Source organism: Thunnus maccoyii, chromosome 19 (assembly GCF_910596095.1).
Source record: "Thunnus maccoyii chromosome 19, fThuMac1.1, whole genome shotgun sequence".
NCBI lineage: Eukaryota > Metazoa > Chordata > Actinopteri > Scombriformes > Scombridae > Thunnus > Thunnus maccoyii.
Window position 1 is genome coordinate 4,802,979 of NC_056551.1, and position 12,422 is coordinate 4,815,400.

General features: G+C 39.5%; 3 protein-coding genes across 3 annotated transcripts; 2 read left to right on the forward strand and 1 right to left on the reverse strand.

Moving 5' to 3' along the window:
• Positions 1-3,721, forward strand: LOC121886154 (E3 ubiquitin/ISG15 ligase TRIM25-like). The gene has a single exon (XM_042396083.1). The coding sequence runs from the start codon at positions 1,271-1,273 to the stop codon at positions 2,945-2,947; it is 1,677 nt and encodes a 558-aa protein (XP_042252017.1). The 5' UTR covers positions 1-1,270; the 3' UTR covers positions 2,948-3,721.
• Positions 3,722-4,567: 846 nt separating this feature from the next.
• On the forward strand, positions 4,568-7,427 carry brcc3 (BRCA1/BRCA2-containing complex, subunit 3). The gene has a single exon (XM_042396084.1). It carries the CDS (start codon positions 4,684-4,686, stop codon positions 5,464-5,466), a length of 783 nt encoding a protein of 260 aa, XP_042252018.1. The 5' UTR covers positions 4,568-4,683; the 3' UTR covers positions 5,467-7,427.
• A 3,114-nt stretch (positions 7,428-10,541) lies between these two features.
• LOC121886117 (tripartite motif-containing protein 16-like) lies at positions 10,542-12,321 on the reverse strand. The gene has a single exon (XM_042396038.1). The coding sequence runs from the start codon at positions 12,276-12,278 to the stop codon at positions 10,542-10,544; it is 1,737 nt and encodes a 578-aa protein (XP_042251972.1). The 5' UTR covers positions 12,279-12,321.
• Between the last annotated feature and the right edge of the window lie 101 nt (positions 12,322-12,422).

Here is a 12,422-nt window from a genome sequence, read left to right on the forward strand (position 1 = left end):
TGTTATGCCATCTAATATCCTTTTTGCCTATGTTTGTCTAACAAGTGAATAAAATACTCTGTTAAAATAAATGAATAACATAATTAAAGTAAAAACTCATGTCAACAACAGGACACATAACAGAAACTGAGCTAAAAAGAGAAATGATTTAAACAAACTGAGGAAATTAAAGAGATTAAAACAAAAACTGGCAGCTAATAAAAACTAAGCCAAGGGCGACACCTTGAGGTGAAACAAAAACATGATAACGAAGCCCAACCAAACAAAACTGTAGAGAGTTCAGGACAGGGACAAATCATGGAAAATAGCCCTTACATTTGTTCTTTGGTTCATAGGACTTTCATAAAACAGAAAAAACAAACTGGCATATAGTGCTCTCTGATTGGCTAATAAGAATCCAGTGTAACAGTCATTTGTACTCTACGGAGTGAATCATTTACAAAAGCAAAAACACTACAGAAACATTTTAATGGACTATGAGTATAAAAGGGTTAACTGATTTTTTCAGGAACAACTGAGTTATTCCATTGTACCCTGATATAGATCTAGTATACATAAACCATAATATCTGTTTTACCAACTTCAAAACATACATCATACCAGTACTGGTGTTTCCTATTACAAATCTTCATGACACTTTTTATATAAGCATGTCAAGACACTGATCATTATTGACCAAATAGGAGTGTGTGGAACACATTTTGTTAAATTGTAAGTAATTATTACATTGTCAGTGTCTCCACTAAAGGTTGACATAACAAGGCTCCGCTGGGCTGATGAGGCAATTGCAGGGAACTTGAACTGAGTTACGTAACACAGTTTCTCCAGTCAGAACAAACTGTATTAAATGTTTATCAGATTGTGTCGGTATATCACCCTATAACGTTATTTTATATCTTTGCATGGGCAGTTTTAATTGTGTACTTAAAGCAGAAGGTTTTTTACTAGGGCTATAAACACGCTGACTCATTGAAACCACTCCTCTTCCTGGAATGATTTCAAGTGCAATAAACCCTCCCTCTATTTCCTGCTTTCCAACACAGTCAGTCCCATTCAGTCCAAATGTTTCCTGCCTCCTTTTACTTCAGCAGATCTGTCAGTGTATAGATGGGAGTAACTGTTATGTTGTAAAGTGAAGCCCCATTCATTGCAGATCAGCAAGCACATATAACGAAAGGGAACAAAGCTTTGGTTTGGACTATCAGTTCTCAGTGCTCATCATGCATGTGAAAGTGAAACTATTTCACATTCACTGTCTCTGAGCGATGAAATGGCGCACCAACAAAACCTGCTTGACCAGAAAAAACTCTCCTGTTCGATCTGTTTGGATCTACTGAAGGATCCAGTGACTATTCCCTGTGGACACAGCTATTGTATGAACTGTATTAAAAGCCACTGGCTTGAAGAGCATCAGAAGAAAATCCGCAGCTGTCCTCAGTGCAGACAAATCTTCAGACCGAAGCCTGTCCTGGTGAAAAACACCATGTTAGCAGATTTAGTGGAGGAAGTGAAGAAGATAGAACTCCAAGCTGCTCCACCTGATCACTGCTATGCCGGACCTGAAGACGTTGCCTGTGATGTCTGCACCGGCAGAAAATTGAAAGCTCTCAAGTCCTGTCTGCAGTGTCTGGTCTCTTACTGTGAGCAACACCTCCAGCCTCACTATGAATCTCCTGCCTTTGAAAAACACAAGCTGGTCGACCCCTCCAAGAAGCTTCATGAGAACATCTGCTCTCATCATGGTAAAATTATGAAGATTTTCTGCCGTACTGATCAAAAATGTATCTGTTGTGTTTGCTGCATGGATGAACATGAAGGCCATGACACTGTCTTAGCTTCAGAGGAAAGGACTAAGAGGCAGGGAGAGCTTGGAACGAGTCGACAAAAAATCCAGCAGAGAATCCAGGACAGAGAAAAAGATGTGAAGATGCTTCAGCAGGAGCTGGAAACCATTAATCGCATTGCTGATAGTGCAATGAGTAACAGCGAGAAGATCTTCATTGAGCTGGTCCGTCTTATCAAGAATAGAAGCTCTGATGTGAAGCAGCAGATCAGATCCAAGCAGAAAACTGAGGTCAGTCGGGCAAAAGAGCTTCAGGAGAAGCTGCAGCAGGAGATTGTCGAGCTGAGAAGGAAAGATAAAGCTCTGGAGCAGCTCTCGCACACAGAGGACCACTCTCTATTCCTACACAATTACTCCTCGTTGTCCCAACTTAGTGAATATACAGACTCACCCAGCATCAAAATCCGTCCTCAGAGGTACTTTGAAGGTGTGACAGAAGCTGTGTCTGTGGTCAGAGATAAACTACAGGAAATTCTTGGTGAGGTATGGACCAAAATCTCACAAGTAGTGACTGAGGGTGATATTTTACTGCCACAAGAAGAGCCTAAGACCAGAGCTGAATTTTTACAATACACACACCAAAGCACACTGGATCCAAATACAGCAAACGCCCGGTTGTTATTATCAGATGAGAACAGAAAAGCTACGGTAGCTAAACAAAAACAGCTATATTCTAGTCAGCAAGACAGATTTACTGACATGTTTCAGGTCCTGGGTAGAGAGAGTCTGGGTGGATGTTGTTACTGGGAGGTGGAGAGGAGCAGGTATGAAGTTTCAGTGGCAGTTGCATACAAGAATATTAGCAGAACAGGATATGAAAGTGGATTTGGAAATGATGACAGGTCTTGGGCCTTGGAATGTTTCGACAAACGTTATGAATTCAGACATAATGGCGTTACAACTTATATCTCAGGCCCTCAATCATCCAGAGTTGGAGTGTACCTGGATCACAGAGCAGGTATTCTGTCCTTCTACAGCATCTCTGACACCATGACTCTCCTCCACAGAGTCCAGACCACATTCACTCAGCCGCTCTATCAGGGACTTGGTATTTTTGGTTCGGATGATAATGGATCTGCTGCTGAGCTCTGTAAGCTTGAGTAGAAAGAGGTTAAGAGGCAGTGGGAGTAGGGGTGTGAGTCAGTGGCTTCACAGAGATTAAACTCTCTTCATGAGTCAGTGATTAATGATTTAACAAGTATTGTTTTTTCTTTTTGATTTGATCTGACTATGTGTACTATCATTTGATTCAGAAACTATAATAAGACATTATTATGGTTTTGGCTTTGAAGTATTGCAATTCCAGTGCAGTTTTGCAATGTTTGGATTCTTCCTTTAAGGGATGCCAAAAAAGTGAGTTCTTAGTAATGAAAGTGTTGAAAGTGTCTTAGTCACGGTCTTTCTCAGTCATGTGTGCTTGTGAAATGCAGTGTGAGTAACATTTCCAGAATGTTGAAACTCCTAAGAATTATTCCAAGGAACTCGCTATACTCCAACAATTATGGTTTAGAGTTGCTGTCTTTTCTTCACATTGAACTCTTGTATTACTACATTCCAAATGTTTTATCTTCAGGTACAAATTTTGCACCAGAAATGAAGTTACAGCTGGGTAAAACCACAGTGCACTTCCTCTATGATGATATTTTTTTATAAATAAATCTTTTTACAGTTGCACATTATTGCTTTGAATCTGTAAATAATTTAACATGTTCAATTGTCTACTCTTACATATAGTGTTCCTTTATTTCATGTGAACATTTGCACTTTCATTTTAGATTGAAGTAATATTTTTGTGATTTTGTTTTTATAGAAACCTGGATTGTGATCATTGTATACAATTGTCATGAAAAGCACTTTGCCAATAAACTGAGATCCTCAGTTTTGCTTCAATGACCATGATGTTCACTATGTATTGTACTATAAAAAAAAATCATTAAGATATTTCAACTGAAAGCATCTGACTGCCTGAAAGTCATGAGTTCAGGTTAAAGTACTTACACTGAATTCATGCATACAGCCAAACATGCATTTTTTTTACATTTATCAGATAATTGTAGTTACTTGTTACTTAGATTAACATCTTACATATTTTAAATACAAAATATAGGATCTGTTTATAAAATATGATGCATTTACAACATACAGTATACAAAGTAGTTCACATTAGCTCAACCAGCTACAATATTCTATAATATAAATTCTGTTCACATTTTAACGTTTAATTAATGATAATCAATAGTGTCTTGGTGAGTCGTTCTCCAGTCACTCTGGGCTCTGGCTAATAAGAGGACTACAATTTCTGTTGCACTTAGGCAAGAGGACATGAATGAGCAACTTAAATGTTTCACATATAAACATATGAATAAAATAAGAGTTTAAGTGCTGTAAATGATGATGAAACAATCTTATAAAATAATTAACTTAATTCTGCAAAAGTCTAAAATAATATTCTGGTATTATTCCATGGCAATGGGTTGTTATTTAAATTTATTTTTGTCTTTCATTCATATTTGTCCTTTTATGCTGTATTATTTATGTTCGAATTACAGTCGATTCAGGAACAACTTGTTTTACCAATGATACATGCAATTAATTGCACACAAACATGTGCTCATCATGCATGCATGCTTTCTTGTAATGTTGTGTGCAATTTTACAACATTACAAGAAAGTCCAAGAACACAAAAATAACTTCTTTTTTTTATATCTTAAGCGGAACCTTTTCGTCTGCGCCTACACGGACTGTTTTTGGTGCAGTACTGCATAACACGGAAGTGAAGCACTGCCCCTGCTTCTGTTTATGTCTTGGTTCGGGATAGAGAGCCTACTTTCACTAAAACCATGGCAGTGAGCGCAGTTCACCTGGAGTCCGACGCCTTCCTGGTGTGCATGAATCACGCGCTGAGCACGGAGAAGGAGGAGGTGATGGGTCTGTGCATCGGACAGGTGGAGAACGCCCGGATCGTCCACATCCACTCCGTCATCATCCTCCGCCGCTCGGACAAGAGGAAGGACCGGGTGGAGATCTCCCCGGAGCAGCTGTCAGCGGCCTCCACGGAGGCTGAGCGGCTGGCGGACATGACCGGCAGACCGATGCGGGTGGTCGGCTGGTACCACTCCCACCCTCACATCACCGTGTGGCCGTCCCACGTAGACGTGCGGACCCAGGCCATGTACCAGATGCTGGACCAGTGCTTCGTCGGGCTCATCTTCTCCTGCTTCATCGAGGACAAGAATACGAAGACGGGGCGCGTGCTGTACACCTGTTTCCAGTCCGTGCAGGCTCAGAAGGGCTCCGAGTACGAGCGCGTGGAGATCCCCATCCACGTAGTGCCGCGCGACGCCATCGGCAAGGTGTGCCTGGAATCGGCGGTGGAGCTGCCGCGGATCCTGTGCCAGGAGGAGCAGGACACCTACCGCAAGATCCACAGCCTGGCACACCTGGACCCCGTCACTAAGATCCATAACGGCTCCGTGTTCACTAAGAACCTGTGCAGCCAGATGTCGGCGGTGAGCGGGCCGCTGCTGCAGTGGCTGGAGGACCGGCTGGAGCAGAACCAGCAGAGCATCGTGGAGCTGCAGCGGGAGAAGGAGAGGCTGCTGCAGGAGCTGGCCGCTCTGTGAGCCGGGAGGACAGTCTGGAGACCACAATCAGTTCCTTCAAAACGACCTTCTGCTCTGCTCGTCTTAGCTTTCTTACGGTTTTCTTACCTCCCAGGCAGGTGTGGGTCGAACATCAGTACTTTGTTGGTACCAACAGAAAAGTGTTTGTGGGATAGAATATCAGAAACTAAAATACCAAAAGTTGGCATTGAATGTCTGGTCAGATTTGTTGTCCTGGTTACTTATTCTTGATCGCATATTTCCTTATTCATCAATCATATTTTGACAAAACTGTGACTGCATTATTTAGGTAAAGTTCTTTGAGCAGTGCTATGGCTGCAACTGATTACTTTCATTATTGAATAATCTGCTCTCAATTAATTAAAAGAAAAAGAGTCCAGAGAATGTCTTGTTTTGTCCAGAGAACCAGAGAATATTTCACATTTTTGCATGGAAAAATCTTTTTTTTTTTTAAATTGATCATCAATACTGATTGGTTTAATGATTACTTCTTTCAGCTCTTCATGGAGTGTAGAAAACTGTCAAGTACGGAAACCTGTCTGGTCATATTTGTAGTTTTGCTTATTAATTCTTTGAGCAGATAGTTTTAAATAATTACCTGGTTTATTTGGAGCATCGGGTTCATTTTGTTAAAAAGAAAAAAGTTAAAGTTTTTTGTACAAAGAAAAATGTTTATACTCCTCAAACTTGGGTACTGAAAGGTATCCTTTTGGTAATTTATGGAGTCCAAATGTATTTTTAATCTATTATGCACAGGTTAATAATTAATGCACAATTGATGTGCATAAGCTATTATCTTATGTGCATAAGATATGAATTGCAATCAATTATACAGTATCATGTTGGCACCAGTATTAAATAATTTCACGATACCCAGCTCCTCCCCAGGCTGCTGCTGTTTCCATTCATTTCAGTCTAGTTTTGAAATCAACTTAAAGAGACTTGAGATTTGCTCGAAATCATCCATCATTCAAATGAACATTAGTATAGTTTGGTATAGAGCACAATCGAACAAAAAAATGAATCAGTAAGAGTTTGGATAATCATTATTCTCATAATATTTAAGCAAAAATGTCAAAAACTCTCTGGTTCCAGCTTCTGGAGTGGGAGGATTAACTGCTTGTCTCTGTTTTCTGTCATTGTAAATGTAATATTTTGGGGTTTTGGACTATTGGTCAGACAAACAACAAATTTGAAGACATTATTGGGCTCTGGGAAACTCAATTTTGAGTATTATAGAGAATATTATAGAATATTATTAACAATATCTGTGAAGTCCGTTCCACTAGATGCCACTAAATCTTACACACTGGACCTTTAAAATGTCCAAAAGTAGCAAAGTCGACACAGTTTACCAGAACACAAGGTCACGTCTAGATATTTCTTGCTTTGGAGCTACATGTTCAACTATCACATATTGATGTAACGTTTGTGTGTCCAGATACTTTTGACCACATATTGTGCCTTGATTTGTCAAGTATTTCATTCTGCTATATCTGCTTATTTTACATAATGCGACAGAGGCTAATGGTTAACTAGAGGGAAAGCTGATGGTGTAAAATATTAAGTGATTTATAGAAACATGCAAAACTACAGCTGGGAACATGCAGTGGTCATGAAGAGTCTCCTTCCCTCAATAAAATCACTGACTGAGCCCGCTGACGGACGATGTGCCTTTGGACTAATCAAAGTGTTATTGTAGATATTGTACACTGTATATGAAGGGTATGGGGTGTAAAGTATGTAGGGACAGTTACTATTTGACTTTTGTTCACCATGTTTTGTTAATGCTTTGTCTTTCTGTTCTGCCTTATCCCAGATTTATAAAACCTGATATTGTTTTTCTTTTCCTCTCAGGTGGGATTTAAAGGAGCATTATTCAGGTGTGACTAATGTGTTATGTTTTTGTCTGAAATGTCAGCATCCAGCAACTGTAAAATAAAATATCTTTTGAATATTAAGTAAGTGTTTCAGGAATTTATTGTAGAGATGTTGAACATTCAGCTTTAAATGTTTATAGTTTTTTTCTGTTTTAATATTATAATAGGTTTACAGTAATTTGTTATTTCCAGCAGCTGGCCATACTTGACCTCCGTATGGGCTCTGATAAACTCATCAACATTTTGTTGACTAAATTATTAAATAAACAAATAGACCATTTTAGACAGGATCAACATGAGCAAATACAAGATTTTTTAGTAATGTGGCAGGGTAGGCTATTACTCCAGCAGAGCTAAGTATGTATTGGATGTTGTTATTTGTGCAAATGAATGGTTATTTGGTGGCGAAAAGTAGAAAAACAAAGTCATATCAAAGGACTGTAAATGCAGGTTTTTATAACAGCTTGAGTTGTCACCGCCTGTGGTTGACAGGCAAACAGAAAACAAACCTGAAGTTAAAGGCAGCAAAATTTACTGTCATAACTGGTCTACTGTTGAGTAGCTGAACATGTTATCTGGAGGCTGGAACAAATGTCCTGGTGAAGGTCAGTTTGTGGCTGAAACATGATTCAGGATGAACCACAAAATGAAGGTTGTTTTTTGTAATAACGATTTGTTTAACTGTGGTTTTTTTCCTACTTTTATTTTTAGCCACACTAGAGGCTTGGCTATGGGGCTGTTGGTCTACCAACCACTGTGGTCGTGAAATATCCCAAAATATCTTAAGAACTATCTCACTGTGAACCATAAAGTTCATTTGTGGTGAACATCATGGTTCTACTACTGGGTGGGTTGCCATGAAATGTACAAACATTCATGTCCCCTTCAGGAAGAATTGCAATAACTTAAGCAATCCCCTTTTTCATGTAGTGCATCAACATTTAATTTGTCCAATACTTTGCTCAAATTTCCATCATTATCAGCTTCTTGTTTTGAGTAGTGATAATCAGCAAATGTTGGTAATTGTTAACTGAACTAGCAATCACTGTGGTGTGACATTGTCTTCACAATGAAGTCAAAGAGGGATAAGTTCCCGTCCTATAGGATTATAACTAGAAATGAGAGCAGTCAGGGGAGCAGATGAGATGAGGGTGACAGTGTGGAAGATAATTCCAGTGAGAGAGAGGAATGACTTGCTGTTTCCCCTGTAAGAATAAACATGCATGACATACTCTATATAATCTAAACTTGTAAGGGTAAGCTTGTACACTGTGTACATGCTCACCTCATATAACATCATAGTTTGTTTTTCATGATTTTATTCGTTATTTACTCATTTGCCTCCACTCCACTAAAGAGCTTTTATAATGAATACAACTGATCAGTCAGAGAGCACCATGTCCCACTTTTTTGTTTTGTTGAAAAGCAAGTCATCCTTTTGAATTGCAGCATGTCAGCGTGTCAGCCAAGAGGCAAATGTAAGAAATATTTAACTATTTGCCTCCACTCTTAGCCTCTCAACAGTTTAGTTTGTTGGACGTCTGTCATGCCTGTATTTCACCACCAGGTGTCCCCTTAGGTTCAGTGTTCCCATGGTAACTGTTAGTGTAACCACCTGTGTTAGTGTTCTCACCTTAGACCTGATTAACCTTCCTAGTTTCTGTTTCTGTTTATTCTTGTTTTTCTGTCTAATATATTGTTGTTGAGCTGTAATGTTTAGACCATTCTCTGTTGATGGACTCTAAACCTTTGCCTGCTTGTTTGACTGAAGAAAATCTGACCTCTTTTACTAAAGTCAGTAATATAGTTTCTTTTACTTAGAGTGTCTTTAGGGAGTGTGGCCTTCACAGCAGGATCCATTGGATTGTTATCAGCATTGTTTTTGTGTTAGGTGAGGCTACATAGTTTTTATTCATTTGATCCTTATCTGGAAGTTGCTCAACGTCCTCCTGATCACATTCTTCATTTATGTTATAAATTATATTTTGTTAACTTATTTTCCGTGCTGTATTTCTGTTATTTGGTTTTCTTGGTCTATTCTATACACACAATATCTATTGCACATCTGTCTGTCCTGGAGGAGGGATCCCTCCTCTGTTGCTCTTCTTCCTGAGGTTTCTTCCATTTTATCCCTGTTAAAGGGTTTTTTAGGGAGTTTTTCCTTAGTCGAATCGAGGGTCTAAGGACAGAGGATGTTGTATTGCTGTATATACTGTGAAGACCCCTGAGGCAAATTTGTGATTTGTGAAATTAGGCTATACAAATAAAATTGACTTGACTGGACTATTTTCAGTGATGATATGAACCTCTGAAGTTTTTTTCTCAGTGCAGGATGAGCTGCTGCTGTTTTGGCTTTTACTTGAATATCTTTGCTTTGTAGCTTGTTAATAAGAATTTTTAAGACTTTACTATACTAGATGATCTGTTGAAACATGCAGCCTAGAACTTTGCCCAGGGACAAAGAACAATCAATCTATCGATCTATCGATCAATCAATCAATCAATCAGTCAATCAATCAATCAATCAATCAATCAATCAATCAATCAATTTTATTCAAAGTGCAGAATCACCATGCAGCATGGGCCCAATACACTTTACAATTAAAGATAATTCATAGGACAAAAAATACAGCAACCAATTTACAATAATAAAAAATGGAATGTTAATCAATGTTAAATGGATGTTAAAAGGTGATGGACCTGACTATGTTCTACTGTAGGCTGTAATGAGGTGACTGAAGGTAGGTTTTCAGTCTTGATTTAAAGATTTCTACTGAATGTGCTTCTTTAAATGTAAAGATGGCCATTTCAGGCACAGTAGGCAAATGCTCTGAAGCCAACTGATTTTTTGTTGACTGACACAAACAACCACTTTTTCAGCTTGAAAAAAACAACTTAAAAATTTATTATCAGAATAATGAGTTGATCTTTACTTTTTTGAACACAACAAATTATCACCTATTCAGTTGTGATAAAAGTAACACATAATAATTAGTAAAAACTCTACACAATAATTAAACAAAATCAAAGCCCAGTGTATAATTTTCCCTGTTTTTATCCTATGTGGCTGTACAAGATGTTTGTAAAATGTGTGTTTTCAATGTACCAGCTTTAGCTGGTAAAACAAAGAGAAACGTGCTGCTTAAAGAAACCCTAACTCTCATTCTCTTCCATTTCCTCTCTAATAACTTGTGTCTACATAAGGTCATGCAACACAGCTGTGCAGCCGAAACCTAAGAAATGACTAGCCCTGAATCCAGCATAGAGCGGCTGAGTGAATGTGGTCTGGACTCTGTGGAGGAGAGTCATGGTGTCAGAGACGCTGTAGAAGGACAGAATACCTGCTCTGTGATCCAGGTACACTCCTACTCTGGATGATTGAGGGCCTGAGATATAAGTTCTGACTTTATTATGAATGAATACATAACTATAGCCTATACACTCTAATGCCCAAGACTTGGCATTGTTTCCAAATTCACTGTCATCTCCTGTTCTGCTAATATCGTTGTATGTGACTACCACAAAAACCCCAAAATCGCTCCACTCCACCTCCCAGTAGTGACGTCCAGTCAGGCTCTCTCTACTCAGGACCTGAGATCTGTTCATGAATCTCTCTGGGTGACTAGAATATGCCTGTCTTTTACTCACATATGTTAGTTTTCTGTTCCCTTCAGATAATAACAGCTGTGAGTTTGCTGTGTTTGGATCCAGCGTGATAGGACATGAAAACTGTAAGAACTCATCTCTGGTCTTGGGCTCTGCTTGTGGCAGTAAAACATCCACCTCTGTCACTGTCCATGAAAGTTTCGGCCACATCTCATTAAGAATGTCCTGTAGTTTATCACTGACCTCTGACACAGCCAGCATCACATTCTCAAAGTACCGCAAAGGACGGAGCTTGGTGCAAGCTGACTTTGTAGATTCACTGAGTGTTGAAAGCAAGGGGAAAATGTGTAGAAATTGTGTGTGATTCTCTGAATGTGAGAGTTGTTCCAGTTCAGCATCTTTCCTCCTCAGATCAGTGATCTCCTGCTGCAGCTTCTTCTGAAGCTCTTTGGCCCGACTCACTTCAGTTTTCTGCTGGGATCTGATCTGTTGTTTCATATCAGAGCTTCTTTTCTCAATGAGACGGATCAACTCATTGAAAGTCTTATCACTGTTCAACACTGCTTTATCAGCAGAACAATTGACATTCTCCACCTCCTGCTGAAGCATCTTCACGTCTTTCTCTCTGTCCTGGATTCTCTGCTGGATTTTTTGTTGATTTATCCCGAGTTCTCTCTGTCTGTCATTCCTTTCTGCTGAAGCTAAGACAGTGTCATGGTCTTTATGTTCATCCATGGAGCAGAGATAACAGATACAGTGCTGATCAGTGCGGCAGAAAATCTTCATCACCTCATTGTGACGAGAGCAGACGTTCTCCTGAAGCTTCTTGGAGGGGTCGACCAGCTTGTGTTTTTCAAAGGCAGGAGATTCAAAGTGAGGCTGGAGGTGTTGCTCACAATAAGAGACCAGACACTGCAGACAGGACTTGAGAGCTTTCAATTTTCTCCCAGTGCAGACATCACAGGCAACGTCTTCAGGTCCGACATAGCAGTGATCAGCCAGAGCAACTTGGAGTCCTGTCTTCTTCAGCCCCTCCACTAAATCTGCTAACATGGTGTTTTTCACCAGGACAGGCTTCGGTCTGAAAATCTTTCTGCACTGAGGACAGCTGTTGATTTCCTTCTGATCATCCTCATCCCAGTGGCATTTAATACAGTTCATGCAGTAGTTGTGTCCACAGGGAATAGTCACTGGATCTTTCATTAGATCCAGGCAGATGGAACAGCAAAGTTTTTTGCTGTAAAACTTAAATCCTTGTTGCGCCATTTCACTTCTCAGACAAAGTTTTAGTGAATAGTTTGTGAATGTCATACAGTTTGACAGCATAAAGGTGGGAGGACTGGTTTTTCAGATTCTGCTAAATTCCAAAAAAGGGAGTAGTTTAAAAGAGGAAGAGACTGTACAGTCCTTGTTTACTGACTTACAGAGGAGGTCCGATCCATGGAAAAGATATAGAAACCAGTTTCCCTT